At 49.1% G+C, this 16,578-nt stretch overlaps 1 protein-coding gene across 3 annotated transcripts; it reads right to left on the reverse strand.

Moving 5' to 3' along the window:
• Positions 1 to 247: 247 nt before the first annotated feature.
• Positions 248 to 16,267, reverse strand: MTG2 (mitochondrial ribosome associated GTPase 2). Of its 3 annotated transcripts, none has more exons than XM_084776970.1 (8): positions 16,170 to 16,267; positions 8,559 to 8,696; positions 7,897 to 8,104; positions 3,986 to 4,133; positions 2,683 to 2,798; positions 1,925 to 2,143; positions 1,564 to 1,702; positions 248 to 759 (listed from the first exon to the last, which is right to left on the reverse strand). In XM_084776970.1, exons 3-8 carry the CDS (start codon positions 8,098 to 8,100, stop codon positions 365 to 367), a joined length of 1,221 nt encoding a protein of 406 aa, XP_084633096.1. In that variant the 5' UTR covers positions 8,101 to 8,104; positions 8,559 to 8,696; positions 16,170 to 16,267; the 3' UTR covers positions 248 to 364. The 3 variants fall into 3 exon arrangements, with proteins under 3 accessions (XP_084633096.1, XP_084633095.1, XP_084633097.1); XM_084776969.1 differs by lacking the exon at positions 16,170 to 16,267 and adding an exon at positions 9,467 to 11,989; XM_084776971.1 differs by lacking the exon at positions 8,559 to 8,696 and having other exon boundaries at positions 16,170 to 16,246.
• Positions 16,268 to 16,578: the final 311 nt, after the last annotated feature.

Here is a 16,578-nt window from a genome sequence, read left to right on the forward strand (position 1 = left end):
CAGGCCGCCTGGCAGCAGCGTTTGCTACCTTCAGCCAGCAGCACTGTCCTCCTACTAATGAGGTGTTAATTAGCACAAATGAGTCAACTCCAGCACCCAGTCAGCAAGGGTGACAGGCACACCAAGCACTGAGAGCAATTCGGGTACCAGGTGGCACAGAATATTCCAACACTCTAGGCCTGAGGGTAGGGGGCACTCTAGGAAGGCACCCCAAACAGGTGGGAAAACAGAGACACTGACACTCTCATGTATTTCCAAGTACTTTCTCTCTGTGTTCAAGCGGCCTGCATTTTACAACAGGGTTGCCTTTGCTTCCTGTGGCCTAGCTCCATGCTGGCCTCTGGGGCACACCGCCCTGTGCCCACTACCACCTGAGAGGCTGGCAGCCCTGCTCCAGCTCGGCCTCCACGTGGGCATCGTGTAGTGCCTTCAGGTGTAGAAGCAGCTGCTCCAGGTTCTCCCCTGTCAGCGCTGACAAGGCGATGACCTCCTGTCCCAGGTGGGCCTGGAGCTGAGGCAGGTGGGCTCTGGCCTGCGGGAGATCGATCTTGTTTGCAATGATCACGTGAGGCCTCTCAGACAGGCCTTCCTCGTATTTCTCTAGTTCGTATTTTAAGCCGTCAACCTGAGTCCATGGCTCAGGCAGAGACAGATCTACCATGATCAGGAAGAAGAGACAGCGCTCAATGTGCCTAAGGAAACTGAGCCCCAGGCCTTTGTTGCGGTGTGCGCCTCGGATGATGCCCGGGATGTCTGCCACTGCAAGAGGGAAGAACTTACAGTCAGGTCAGGGTTACCCTCTGGCCCTCCCAGGGCTGCTCTCAACCTTGGGGTCAGGAGACCCCCTTAAGGAAAGCCTCTCTGGCCCAGATCTCATGCTCTACAACTTTCAAGGAACAGCTGAAACTGAAGCCATTCATCCACCCCCAGGTGACTCAGCAGGGCCAAGTGACACCAAGGCACCCCAGCCCTCAGATCTGTAAAATGCTCTGAAATATTTGGGTGACAGGCATGGTGGATCAATCTAATGAGGGAGGTTTAGCACATTCCTGTCTCCCAGGCTTCAAACACGGTTCAAAACAGGGAGATGGCTCCCTGCATTCTATGGATAATTTGATTATGGGCACAAATCACTATCGTGCACTTTGCAGATATAAAGTGCTGTACGAATAACCTTACCAGCAGGCTTGCTATTTTTAATGGGTACATTATCTTCTGGAAAAAAGTTTTCCTCTTAAAAATGGTACAGGAAAGGTTTTAAAACCACATGCTGTCTGCATGACTGACGCCGCCCAGTTCCACAGGAGAGAAGGAGGAAGGCAAGAGGCAGCCCTTTCCTCAGGCTCCACATTCAAGATTACAATTCCCAACTGAAGAGATCAGGTTTCTTGGCTGGGAGGGGAGGGGACGATTTTGACAGAGAACAGACTCATTAAAATTGTTTCAATCAGGGAAAACAATGTCTCATTTTAAGTGGGAGCTAAACTCAGGGGTTACATAATTGCTCTCCTGAATCACTAGACCATTTAAACCCATCCTCTGCAAGGGGTTCAGAGGTTCTACCTGCTACCTGTTGGTGGCCTTCATAGTGGACGATGCCCACGTGAGGGTTCAAGGTGGTGAAGGGGTAGGAAGCTACAGCGGGTTTTGCGTTTGAAATGGCTCGAAGGAGAGAGGATTTCCCAGCATTGGGGAAGCCAACCTAGAAAAAATGTAAAAGAACCTCAGGGAGGGACATTGCCAATGCCACCACCAGTTGGCACAGATAGAGGACTGGGCTGGGGTAGATGAGTGTGCAGGCTCCTGCTCAGCAGCAGCATACACACAGAGAAACTAATAAAAGCTACCATTCTCTCTCCTGGGTAGCAGCGTACCCGACCATCAGGACCCTCCAGCTCAGAGTGTGACACAGTCAAGAACTCACCATCCCAGCATGGGCCATTGTCTTGAGCTCCAGGTAGAGAACCCGCTCCTGACCTGGTTGTCCAGGGGTGCAAGTTACAGGGGCACGGTTGTCATTGGCCAGAAAAAAACGATTGCCTTTTCCTCCTGCACCCCCCAGTGCAGCGATGTACTCGTCTCCTGGGTAAGATAGGTCAGCCACAATCTCACCTCCTTCTTTCACCAAGGTACCCACAGGAACCTGAAAAGCACCATCATCACTACCACCATCATCATCATCATCACCACCAAGCTCTGTTCTATAACCAGCCAGGAAGAGGATGGGTGGGTCACTGCTAACTATTCTTTAGTCACCAGCACAAAGAAAATGTCCTAGCTCTTAAGAGATTTTTATGGGGCTAGTTATAGGTCCCATGTTGCACAAGTAAGCTCTTATAGTAACATTTGCCTTCCAGCACTCAGGAGGCTGAGGCAGGGGGATTACAAGTTCAAAGACAGACTTCTAAAGTATTTATTTCTACAGTATCAGAACCAACCAAGCACCAGGGAGCCAGCCTGAGAGTGTAGGCCCATGTGGGTGTGCTGCCCTCACCTAGACTCAGGGAGAGTCAATCCTCTACACTGGTGGGTCAAAAGCAACATGGCATGAGGAAGTGCCAAGGCATCTGTGTGAAAATGTGACTCCTAAGACAGACCGCTGTCCACTTCTGTTCCCAGCCAGGTGCCTTTAGTCACCCACAGACCCAAGAGAATAAGGCCCACCCCAGTTCCTCAGCTTACCTGGACATAGAGGGTGTCACCACCTCGTCCAAAACAGTTTTTACTGCCACCATTTTCTCCACTGAAACCCTGGTACTGGGATAAGACTGATGCCAGGGACTTGACTTGCTGGTCAACTAGGGTGAGAGTGAAATATTGTGTTCCTTTAAGTTAAGACAGCCAATGCCACTGCTGAGCAGGACAGTGGCCTCATGTGTCATCCCTCCCTCCCCTGGCTTGGCCTGCCACACTCTTCATTATTCTAACTGAAATAGAATATGATCTTTTTGTTTTTTGTTTGTTTGTTTGTTTCTTTTTTTTTTTTAAATAGGGTTTCTCTGTTTAGTAGTCCTGGCTATCCTGGAATTCAATTTGTAGACCAGGCTGGCCCTCAAACTCAGAGCAATCTGTCTGCTTCTGCCTCCTGAGTGCTAAGATTGAAGGTGTGCATCATCAACATCAGGCTTTTGTTTTGTTTTGTTTTTTGAGACAGGCTTTCACTATGTAGCCCTGTGCCCTGGCTGGCCTGAAACTTGCTCAAACTTGCAACAAGAAGGCATCACCATATGAAGTGAATGCAACTATCATCAATTAAGCATGCGCGCGCGCGCGTGCACACACACACACACACAATCACCAAGGGCCTAAAGAAATGGACCAGTGGTTAGGAACACTGGCAGCTCTTCCAGTGGACCCAGGTTTGATTCTTAGCACCTAATGGCAGCTTGTAACTGTCTGTGACTCTAGTTCCAGGAGATGTGACAGCCTTTGCAGGACACACATGTGATATATACATAGACACACACTCAGGCATAGCACCTACACACATAAAACAAGAATGAAAGAAATCAAGCCCGGTGTGGCGGCACACGCCTTTAACCCCAGCACTCGGGAGGCAGAGGCAGGCTGATTACCATGAGTTCGAGGCCAGCCTGGTCTACAAAGTGAGTCCGGGACAGCCAAGGCTACACAGAGAAACCCTGTCTCAAAAAACAAAAACAAAACAACCCCCCCCAAAAAAGAAGAAAGAAACCAGCTAACTTGATCATGCTGTGAAGACGTTGTGTGCTCAGCTTCCTGAGTGCTCATGCCAAGCACATGCTCAGACCCAGGCCCTCTGCGCACCTTCTGACCCTGTGACACAGGATGTCATGAGGTTCCTGACGGGAAACAATCTGTTTTGCTTGCCTTGGCACACTGATGATGACCTCATGTAATTCATAGGAATGCTGTCTACACATCACATGCATGGCAAGTCAATGAGGTGGGACTTGTACTCGCTGTGTGTGGGCTCCCCCCCCCCAGCTGCTCCTAGGGCACATGCCTCTCAGGATGATGTGTCCACCATTTCCTCCATCCCCGCCATCAGGGCCTCCAAACTCCTTGCGGGGCTCACTGTGGAAGCAGCTCATGCCAGAGCCTCCATTTCCTCCACGGACCAGCACTCTCCGGTGATCCACGAAATGCCTTTTCTACAGAGAGCAGAAGTACCAGAGGACATTAGCAACCCTGGAGCCCTCTTGGGAGACACATATACATGCAAGCGAAACACCCAGACATATAAGCACCTTGCTACATGCCTCTCTACCAACATCAGAGGTTGGTCATGCTAGCGTGACCACAGAGCTCTCCAAAAGCTGCAGGTACGACCCAGCTCTTACAGGTCCTCACACCTGAGGGCTGATGCAAATCTCTGCAGACAGCAGCGGGTGGCTGGTATAGTATGCATGCTTCAAAAGGGAACACAGCGATTCTAACCTGGAGAGCACAGCTTGCTTAGGAAATGTTCCCTGAACACAGTGTCCTCCCAGCTTCTTTCAAACAGAACTGCACTGCTAAAACACGAGCTCTGTCTTTCCCTGTGGAACGCTGCTGTAGCTGCTTAGGATGGAATGAGATGGAGGCCTTGGACATCGCCTAGGCTTTAGCTATGCGGAGAGACTTTCCATTGTACCACCTGAGGGCTGATGTGTGAATCACAGAAAAGTAGGCATGACCCTTCTCAGGAGGGTTCTCTTTAGGCACTTAATGCAGTGTAAGTGCCTAGTAAGTGCCTAGAAAGAGTAAGAACGAACTAGCTGGGCTGGAGAGATGGCTCAGCAGTAAGAGCACTTGCTATTGTTGCAGAGGACCTGGGTTCGATTCCCAGCACCCAGCCGGCTTACAAGTATCTGTAACTCCAATCCCAGGACATGTGAAGCCCTCTTTTGACCTTTGTGGACACCAGGCTTGCATGTACCACACATACATACATGCTGGCAACACTCATACATGTTAGTGGACAGCAGCTCATCCCTCTGTTATAGTTTCTTCCATCCTCAACAGTGGATTTTTTAAAATTTTAAATATTTATTTTACGTATATGAGTGCTCTATCTGCATGTACATATGCAGGCCAGAAGAGGGCGTCATATCCAAGTATAGATGGTTGTGAGCCACCATGTGGTTGCTGGGAATTGAACTCAAGGTCTCTGAAAGAGCAGACAGTGCTCTTAACTGCTGAGCCATGTCCCCAGCCCTCAGCAGTAGATTTTTTTATGTGTGTGTACGCCTGAGTACGTGTCTGTACCACGGGTGTGCAATGCCTGTGCCGGATGCCCTGGAACCGGAACCACAGGTAGCTGTGAGCTGTGGGTGCTGAGAACCAAACCCAAGTCCTCTGCACGAACAGTAAGTGCTGTTAGCCACTGAGCCTCATGCCAGCTCCCAGGACTGGACTGTCTTTAAGAAAAGAAGAAGCGGGCTGGAGAGGTGGCCAGTGGTTAAGAGTGCCGTCTGCTCTTCCAGAGTCCCTGAGTTCAATTCCCAGCAACCACATGGTGGCTCACAACCATCTATAATGTGATCTGATGCCCTCTCCTGCAGAAAAAGCACTCATATACAATAAATAAATTGATTAAAAAGAAAAAAAAAAGAAAAGAAGAAGCCCAGCGGGGTGTAGAGCTGAGTGGAACAGCATTGACTCCTCACATGCAAGGTCCTGGATTTGATGCCTTGTACTACAAAAATAAACAGAGATTTTTTTTTCAATCCAAAAATCACCCAGGATTCCTTGGCAGCACCCTAAGGAGAACCATAAGCCGCTACTTCAAAAGCAATGCAAGCTCCCACTGTACCAACATAACCAGACTCCGCCTCACAGGGAACGCACAGGTAGGAGACCTCCAGGAAGGACCCGGCTCAAGCACGAGTTGCCAGGGGTGGACAGCCCTGAGGTAGCCTCGGTGTTGTGCCCCTCAGCCTGGCTGCCACAGTTCTTTTCCCTAAGAAGCAGGGATTTTTCTCAGCTGCTCATATGGAGTTCCCTCACTGAGGTGGAAATGAGGTGAGTTCAAGGCCAGCCTGGTCTACAAAGTGAGTCCAGGACAGCCAGGGCCATTACACAGAGAAACTCTGTCTCGAAAAACCAAAACCCAAACCAAACCAAACCAAACCAAACCAAGATCATAAAAGGTTCTGGCAAACAGAATAGAAACTTCCTGTGAGGGCAGAAAAGTCAGGAAAAAGCTGCCTCAAGTGGGTAACAGCCTGGGACAGATTCTCCAGAGCTTCCATGGTGGCATGCAATCCTAGTGCTGTACAGCAGAGAGCGGAGGACCACAGCAGCTCACTGGCCAGCCTGGCTAGCACTACTGGTGAGCTCTAGGTCAACATGAGAAACTCTATCTCAAAGAGGTAGATAGTGTTCCTGAGATGACACAGAGATTTCCCCTGGCCTTCATATACACATTTACACAGGCACCTGCATACACACCTGCACCTACATGCATTAAACAAACAAATGAATAAACAGCATCTTGCTCATTATAACTATTAAAGAACTTAAAGCTAGGCTGGGCGTGGTGGTGTACACCTGAGATCCCAACACTCAGGAAGGCAGAGGCAAGTGGATCTCTGTGAGTTCCAGGCCAGCCTGGTCTACAAAGTGAGTCCAGGAAAGCCAAGGCTACAGAGAAACCCTGTCTCAAAGCAAACAAGCAAAAAACAAAACAAAACAAAACAAAAAACCCCAAAACCAAAACCCAACCTTAAAACTAGGGGCTAGCTAGATGGCTCAGTGGTTCAGTGGTTCAGAACACTGGCTGTTCTTCCAGAGGATTCCAATTTAATTTCTAGCACCTACATGGCTGTCTGTAACTCCAGTTCCAGGGACACCCTTACACAGACATACATGCAGGCAAAACACTAACGCACATAAAATGAGAAAAAAAAAAAAAAAAAGAACTTAAAACTAAGATATACCTAGTCCCCAGCCTGGTTCAAAACAGAACATGAACATTCAAAAACACCTAACTGCAAATAAATAAAGTAAACACATGTAAAAGTACTTTTACAAGAACTAGGCACGGAAGCACAAGCTGGTAATCCTTCCACTAGGGAGGTGGAGACAGGAGGATCAGGAGTTTAAAGAGCACCTGGATGATATGAGTTCCTGCCTCAAAAAAATAGAATAAGGTTAAAAACAAATCAAACAAAAAACCTAAAGAAACTTAAGGGAAAAAAAAAAGTTGATTTATTTAATTCATGAGTGCTTTATCGGCATGTACACCTGCATGCCAGAAGAGGACATCAGACTACATTATAGATGGTTGTGAGCCACCATGTGCTGGTGGGAATTGAACTCAGGTCCTCTTGAAGAGCAGGGAGTGCTCTTATCACTGAGCCATCTCTCTAGCCCTTAGAATAAGGTTTTACAGTTCAGTGGTGGAGACCTTCAGTAGCAGCATGCAAAAAGCCCTGGGTTCTAGCCCTAATACCCCAAATCAGTCAAATCAGGCCCTGACCCGCCTGTGCTGCTGGAAAGCCTTTGGTCCACAGGGCCCTCTTCAAGAGCTCCATTCAGCCCTCAGCCGCACAGTCAAGGCAAGCCATGGTGGGATAGAGACTGCAAAGGCTGGTGCTGGAGAGATGGCTGAGCGGTTAAGAGTTCTTGCTGCTCTTCCAGAAAACCCCAGTTTGGATTAGAGCATCTGCATCTGGTAGCACACAACTGTCTGTAACTCCAAGGGATCCTGGCCTTTATACTGACCTCCATGAGTAAGACACACGCGCACACACACGCACACACACACACACACACACACACACCGCGGGGGTGGGGGGAAAGAGGAGGGAACTCAAAGTGTCCTCCCTAGGCTGCACACACACAGCACACAGACACAGACAGACACACTTTGGGGGTGGGGGGAGGGGGAGAGGAGGGAACTCAAAGTGTCCTCCCTAGGCTGAGACTTACCAGTTTTTTCTCGGACAGCAGCTTCTTTCCAGAGGGCTCCCGGTGCTTAGCGTGGTCTACAACGGCCACAGAGAGAGATCTAGATGATGCCTGTAGTGGGAGGAGCTGGCCGGGCTTGAGGTCAGCCTGTGTGCATGAAGCCCACTTCAAAACACCCTCCAACACAGTGGAAGACCTTGCCCAAAGAAGCCGGGAGGCTATCATGGCCCTAACAAGAACATCAGAAAGATCCAGTAAGACACTGAGGTTAGACATGAACTTCACACTACAGTTAGAGAAAAGCCTGGCACGTGGCAGCAGCCAGGGAAAAAAAGCAGACCGATGAATTGATCTGCTGGACCCCAGAGCGCATGGGGCTTCTGGTGTCCCCAGCCTATCTGCGCTCAGGCCAGGATCGGTGTACACAGTATTTAGATAATTAAATCTCTTGCAACGGTGAGTGAATCACCCTGGAGAATACAAGGTACCTACTTGGTGAGATTATTAAAAGGGATCTACCTCAAGTCAGAATTCCTCCAGAGTAAGAAAGTCATTTGCTAAATTGTATTGAACAGTATGCTCTTGGGCAGCTAAAACCTGTTAAACCGGAACACTAGAATATTGAACAACAGCACCCACACACCCAAAGGTCACCTTTGCAATTGCTGCCCCGGTTTCCTCACCTGAAAGTGGAGAGGCTGGGCAAGGCCAGCCAAGCAGCACGGGAGCCCCGTAGCTTCTGTCCTCCTGTGAAGACGATGAGCAGCAGCTGTGCGTCCTCAGGCCTCCGCTCCGCACGCAGCTGCCATCCTTCTAATTTCCTGAGAGATGAGAGTGATGGGGCATCTGACCAGGGCCCCTGGGGCCGAGCGGCTTCTGCTCTAATGAGCTGATGTGTGCTCTAGAAGCTTCAGGGTGGGGACCAGGCAGCACTGACTTGTGAGCCTCCACCACGCGGCGGTGGCAGCAGCAGCAGCTAGGGAGGTAAAGGTGTGCCTCCATGCTAGAACATCCACAAAGCCCCTAGGCCACAGGAGAGCTGGGCTGCTGAGCACACGGCAAGCTGGGCATGTCTGGCTCCACAGGGAGGGACACTCCTGAGCAAGGGCCTCTCTGCCTGGCTACTTCATAGGGACCTAGGAAGACACCTTGAATCCTGCGCCACCATATACCACTCGTTTATTATTTTATGCACATGTCATCTTAGGTCAGTGCACAAGCTGTTAGCAGTACTCCATCTGAGATTCCAAATATCCCTAGTGTGCCCAGCAGAAGTCCATCCTGAAGTTTCAGATCCTCCTGGCTTGCACTGTAGGTCTCAGCACATAGGGTGCAGCTGAGTCTTCCTGCAGCACAGCCCTGCAGCCAGCCTCACCTCCAGGAACCATGGACCCACATTTGGACAGTGTGTAACACTGCTGTTCCCAGACCTTTGATGGACGGTGTGTAACACTGCTGTTCCCAGACCTTTGATGGATATAGCAGGGAGTACGCAGACATCCTTGCTCCTCTCCCCGCCCCCCCAACAGTCTATACTTACACCTTTCGTCAGGTCACACCTGCACCAATCTGCCTGCAAATATGTACTCACATGCACGCACACAACACAGTTCTGTTGGAAATTAAAAGTTCATAGTATGGTGGCTTGAATGAAAATGGCCCCATAGGCTCTTAGGGCGTGGCATCATTAGGAGGTGTGGCCTTCTTGGAGGAAGTGCGTCACTGGGGGGGCAGGCTTTGAGGTTTCAGAAGCTCAAGCCAGGCCCAGCGGCTACTTACTCTTTCTGCTGTCTGTGTCAATCCAGACATAGAACTCTTTTGTTTTGTTTTTTCGAGACAGTATTTCCCTATGTAGCCAAGGCTTCCTTGGACTTGCTTTGTAGACCAGGCTGGCCTCAAACTCACAGAAATCTGCTGCTTCTGCCTCCCAGAGTGTTGAGATTACAGGTGTGTGCCACCTATGAGTGTTTTGCCTACATGTATGTGTGGTACATGCATGCATGCACATGTACACCTAGTTCCTGTGGGTACAGGATGTAGGTGTCAGATCCCTGGGAAACAGAGTTACAGATAGTTGTGAGCAGCCAGCTAAGTCCTGGGGAACAGAGCCCAAGTTTGTAAGGGCAGCCATACTTTTAACCTCTGAGCCCTCTGAAAGGTTGTTTTTGTTTTAATTTCTCCAATGCCAGAGATTGAACCCAGGGACCACACACTCAAGGAAATACTCAACCACTGAATTACCCCCCTAGTCTTGTCTATGAAAGTATTCTTTTTAAAGTAAATTACTTTGGAACAACTACATTTACAGGAGTAACAAAGGAATTCCTATGTGCTTTATATGTGGTACTCTGAAACTTATTGAATAGCTTATGTCAAATGTGCATATCGTTTTTTTCTTTTTAAGATTTATTTATTTTTATTATGTATACAGTGCCCTGCCTGTACGTACACCTGCATGACAGAAGAGGGCACCAGATCTCGTTATAAATGGTTGTGAGCCACCATGTGGTGGCTGGGAATTGAACTCAAGACCTTTGGAAAAGCAGTCAGTGGTCTTAACCGCTGAGCCATCTCTCCAGTCCTCCTCCTCCTCCTCCTTCTTCTTTTTTTTAAATTGTTTTATGAGACAAGGTTTCTCTGTGTAGCCCTGGCTGTCCCATAACTCACTCTGTAGACCAGGCTGGCCTCAAACTCTGAGATCCGGCTGCTCTTGCCTTCCTAGTCCTGGGATTAAAGGTGTGCGCCACAACTGCCTGGCAACTGAATGAACATATCTTTACATTCAAACAAACACATGAACAAACAGCCTTACATCTCAAGAAATCACATTTTCTGGAAAACATATCCCCAAACTTCAGACCTGGCAGTACATTCCCCTGGTAAATGCTAAACCCAAACCCAAACCTAGCTTTCACAGAGATTAGAGGCCAGTACCCTCCAGGGCAGCATGCTGCTCTGAGGACCTCAGGCTAGCACCCATCAGGGTCTGCTATGAGAGCACAAGACCACCTCTGCAGCTCTGTCCTGGCTGGCATGCCATGGCACATGGTAGGGACCTTCTTGACACCCAGTAGGGAAACCTATTGTTTTTAAGTTACATGTTTTATTAGTATTAGTAATTAATCAAGACACAGACACTTGCTATACTTTAAGATAGTCTTAGTTAGCCTGGGGCAGGGCAGATATTAATCTTTTAAACTACATCTAATAGTGGGGAGGCATGGGATCTCTGTCTTAATCCATTTGTTTTTAATAACTTTTATCAAGCTACCCTTTATTTATAATTTTAAACACTTGTTAATGTTTTTTATTTGGGCTGTATTCTCCATCTACATTGCCGGCCATGTGTGGTTTTTGTTTTTTTAGTTAACCCATGGTGGCCTTCCTCTCTTCACTTTAGATTTCTCTCCTTTGTCCTTGTGTCAGTCTTTTTTCTTTTTAGAAAATTTTTAGCCCCACCTATTTTTTTGTCCTGTCTAGGTTGGATGGATTTTTATTAAGCAAAAGGTGGTTACACAGACAGTAAGCAGTAATTAGTATCAAAATACATCAGACCATCCCCCAATAGAAACCAATGCCTCAGCAAACAGGATGGGAAAGGAGTGTCACCTGGCAAGCTGCCATGCCTAAGCCATGGCACACTTTACATAGATAAGCATGAGTGGTACTCCTGAGACCTAGGAAGATAAGGATGCCCACATTCAAACTACATGCTTTCAGGTGCTAATGTGCAGGGGTGTGGGGTGTGTGTGTGGGGGAGCTGTGGGGCTAGAGCTGGCTCAGCTCTTGCAGACAGTCCCCAGCACCCATTACCAGGCAGCTTAACTATTTGGAGTCTAGATCCAAGAACTAAACACCTTGTTCTGGGCTCTACTGAAATCTGTTCTTTGTATCACACCCATAGACAGGCAGACAGACACACGTACACTTCCAGTCCCAGGACTCAGGAGGCAGAGGCAGGTAGGCCAGCCTGGTCTTCAGAGCAAGTTCCATGACAGCCAGGACTACACAAAGAAACCCTGTCTTGAAAAACAAAAAACAAATGCAGGTGGTGGTGGTGGGGGGAGATGAGAAGAAGAAGAAGAAGGAGGAGGAGGAGGAGGAGGAAGAGGAGAAGAAGAAGGAAGAAGAAGAAGAAGAAGAAGAAGAAGAAGAAGAAGAAGAAGAAGAAGAAGAAGAAGAAAAGCAACCCTTTTTATCCAGTGCCACATATGAAAGGCACTTGAAGGTAAATTAAAAATACATAAATTTTTATTTTATGAGGCTGACACTGACTGCTCCTCCAGAGGACCTGGGTTCAATTCCCAGCACCTACTATGGCAGCTCACAACTGTCTACAGCTCCAGTTCCAGGGTGCCTGACACAGACATACATGTAGGCAAAATAGTAATGCAAATTAAAAAATTAAAAAAAAAAAGATTTAGTTACTATGCATACAGTGTTCTGCCTGCATGTACCTCTGCAGGCCAGAATAGAGCACCAGATCTCATTATAGATGGCTATGGGCCACCATGTGGTTGCTGGGAACTGAACTCACGACCTTTGGAAGAACAGCCAGTGCCAGTACTCTTAACCTCTGAGCCATCTCTCCAGCCCTAAAAATATTTTTACAAATTATTTTATGAGTGTTTTGCTCACATGTATGTATATGTATCACATGAAGGCCCAGTGCCCACGTAGGTCATAGGAGGGCACCTGATCCCCTGGAACTGGAGTTACGGCTGCACCAGTGTGCTGTGGGAACCGAATCTTGTGTGCTGTGGGAGTAAGTGCTCCTTAACACCGAGTCACACGCTGCCCACTCGGGTGCCGTAGCTCATGTCTGTGATCCTGGCACTCAGGAGCTGAGGGAGCAGGGTTTCCTTGATTTTGAGGTGAGTCTAAGCTATGTAAGGGTTTCCAGGCTAGAGGATACAGAGTAAGGCTATCTAAACAAACCAAGCAGCCAGGCCTGATAGTGTTCAAGACCAGCCTCGGCTACACAGCGCAAGGCTAGCCTGAGATACACGAGACCCTGCCTCAAAAACCAAGCAAGCAAGCAGCAGCTGTTTGCTGCAGCACGAGTGTACAACCCTGTTCCCGTTAAAGTGGTTCCCAGGGATCAACTCATTCTGTCTACATAAAAATTCTGTGAGGCAAATTCTTTCATCATTCCCACCTCACAGTGGAAGACACTGAGGCAAAGAACAGGAACATAACCCACCAACGTCCTGCTCTACTACTGCTTAGGAGGGGAGGAGTATAGTAGGGACACAGTGGGCCAGGGAAAAAGCACAGTTCCTGGCTCTGCTATGGGCACCTGCTGGCACACTGGCAGCTCAATCTGCAAGGCACAGCTGTCCACCATCCCAGCACTGGGACAGCCAACCCCAAAGGTCAGGGACAGCTGCAGAGCCACCTGGAGGCTGATTCAGAACCTGGCCTGCTCTGGCATGTTTCCTTCTCTGTGTGCTTCCTGGGTTGTTTCATTTTGGTTTTCCGGGGGTGGGGGTGGTTTTCTGGGGGCGGTGGTAGTGTCTGGTTTTGGGACAAGGTTTCCCTGTGTAATCTTGGCTGGCCTGGCACTCTACCTACAAGTGCTGAGACCAACGGTGTGTGCCACCACAGTCCCTTCCTTTCCCCACTTTCAATTTGTATGTGGACTCTCTGAGTGATGTGGCTCCCTGCCAGCGAATAAACTCAATGTCTTTCTCACTGCCTTTCAGTCTCTAATTGTCTTCCTAACACGATGTCTGCATTGTCTCACCCAGTGTCTACTAGCTACCTGGGACTGGTAAAGTTAAAATTAAATAAAAATGGGGCCGAGGCAATGACTCAGAGGACAGGAATCCTTGCTGTGCAATCCTTGCTGTGGAGGACTTGGGACTCCATCACTCTTTTAAACAGCTGGGTGAGGGGGCTTCACAGATGGCTCAGCGGTTACCCTGAACTGAACTCCCTGAGTTCAATTCCCAGCAACCACATGGTGGTTCACAACCATCTAGAATGTGATCTGATGCCCTTTTCTGGAGTGCAGGTGGACATGCAGATAGGGTATTCATATACACAAATAAATCTTAAAAAAAAAAAAAAAAGCTGGGGGGACCACACACCTATATGGGGCCTGGCTGGCTGCCTGGCTAGCTCCAGACTCAGTGAGAAACCTGACCACAAGAAAATAAGAAAGAGAGTGACAGAATAACAAAGGACACCTAACCCGGGTTAGGGTTAGGGGCAGAGGCAGAGGGAAGTGATCTCTGTGAGTTCCAGGCTGGCCTGGAGGGAGTCCAGGACACAGCCAGGGCTATAAGAGAAACCCTGTCTCGAAAAGAAAGAAAGAAAGAAAGAAAGAAAAGAAAAGAAAAGAAAGAAAGAGCAGGGCACCTATTGCTCTCTTAGACAGACAGACAGACAGACACAGACACAGACACAAAAGAGTAAATAAAGCGTAAGAACCGAGTCCTTCAGTGCCACAGGCCACACAGGGCTATCCCAGGCAGGCTGTGTCAGGACACTGCCATCACAGAAAGCCCCCTGCAGCGGGAACCTAGACCTTACTTCCCTTCAGCACTGCCTGTGCTGGACCAGCGAGGACAGTTGGGGTCTGAAGCATGACAGCCAGATGAGTTATGGCTGTATAGGAACTTCGCACGTGGAGACGGTGCTGCAGTGCAAAAGGTCATGTCGCTGCTGCTACACAGGATGCCGCGGTCCTGGGTACTGTGCACAAAAGGTACTGCCAAGGTTCTTCTATACTGATTTCAGCGTAGTCATTGAACTGATTGTGGAGCTGGGATTAGAAATATAGGCCACAAACGTCTCCAGTGAGAAAAAAAGAAAAACAAAAACAACCTCCTCCCTAGCAGCGTGGGAGAGGGGTATAGCTCAGGCGGGAGAAAGCTTGCTCTCCTCCTATGTACCAAGCCCTGGAACCACGTAAACCAAGCACTCAGGAGGTGTTCTAGCACTTAGGAGGTGGAGGTGACCAGATCAGAAATTCAAGGCCAGACAGGTAGCCAGAGATACAGGAAAACCTGTCTTTAAAAAAGAGAAAGGCAGAGGGGTCGGGGGGGTGGGGGAAAGGCAGGCATACAGGCACGCACTCGTAATTCCAGCACTTGGGAAGCAGAGGCAGGCAGATTGATGTGAGTTCAAGGCCAGCCTGGTCTACAAAGTGAGTCTAGGACAGTCAAGGCTACACAAACTGTCCCCAAAAAACAAAACAAAACAAAACAAAGCGCCGCCCCCCACCATTCTTGAGAAAAGTTTGCATTTCTTTAATGTTGTTCTTTTATAGGAGAACCACGTGAGGCGAGCCGTGTGCTTACCCAACACTCATCTTGCAATTGGCTTTTTACAGCTGACTAATTTAATCCTAAGCATTTTGTTTTCATTTTGCTACACGATATTAAATCCCACAGGGGCATTACTGTTTCTGCTACATTTCATTAAATATATTTGCGATCTACATCACTTATCATGTGAAAAATACGTAGAAACCGGAGTATCATTTTGTCCTTTGACAATTCACATTACATGTCTTTTTTTTTTAAACTTAATTACATAGAGAAAAAAAAGTGTTCCTGCTGTGTGTGTGATGGTATATGCTTTTAATCCCAGGGCTTCTGAAAGCCAGACAGTTCCAGGCCAGCCAGGGGTTACATAGGGAGAGACTGTCTCAAAAACAAAATAAACCATGTGTTCCTTTCAACAACGCTGCTGCCTGGCGCCTGCCCTATGGGGCCCTGTGGGACGGGCCGACGCTCTCCCCTCCGCCCCCACCCCCAGGACTACTCGGGGTTCACATCGCGGTAGGAAGCCTGACAGCGCCGGAACTGCTCCCGTTTGCTCTGGCAGAGCACCACGCCAGCTGCACCCCTATCCCTACCGGTCCTCAGTGTGCAGAATGCCCCTACCTAACGCAGTGGAGGCTGGGACTCAGGGTAAGTCAACCACCGAGAGCCAGGCAGCACCTCGAGGCGCCTGCGCCTCACAAGCGAGCCTCCACCCGAGGAGCGTATCCATAAAGCTTTCCAAAAAGAGCTGGGCAAGGAGAAGCTTCTGCCACTGTTTTCTGTCCATGGTCTCACTATGTAGCCTAAGGCGGGCCTCGAGCTCTTAGAAATCCTCCTGCCTCAGTTTCCCCTGCGTTTAGATTACGGGCGCGAGCCGCCACGCTCTAGCTAAGAACAAATCTTTCAGAAACCAACTTCCTGCAGCTCAGGTCGGACAGGCCCTCCTCATCAGAGCGTAAGCCAAGGCACACGGTGCTCGCCGCCCAGCCAGCCCGCAGCCCGCCACCGTAGAACGCACACCTGGGGAACGCCGCGTTCCGGGATCCACCGGCTCCCGGCAGCTACCACTTCCGGCCGCTCGACTGTTTCCGGGGCGGGCTGTGGCCGCGCCTGCGCAATGCACACCGCGTGAAGGCGCGACACCGCCCCTAAGGCTCCGAAGCCTGTTCAGCATCCGGGCACTCACGAAGCCGAGGCCTAAGGATTACTGTGACTTCCAGGCCAGCCACAGTGACCCTGTCCAACGAAGCTAGGAAAAAGGCAGGTGGGATCCCACACCTTTAATCCTAATCTCGGGAAACAGGCAGAGGACTCTTGAGTTCCAGGCCAGACAGGGATACACAGAAGAGTCTCTGTCTGAAAACAAAACCAAAAACTAGTCAACCGAACAAAAAGGGTGGAAAATGAGATAGGGTGCTTTAAAACTGTA

Source organism: Acomys minous (genome assembly GCF_964271855.1).
Source record: "Acomys minous genome assembly, chromosome: 3".
Taxonomy (NCBI): Eukaryota; Metazoa; Chordata; class Mammalia; order Rodentia; family Muridae; genus Acomys; species Acomys minous.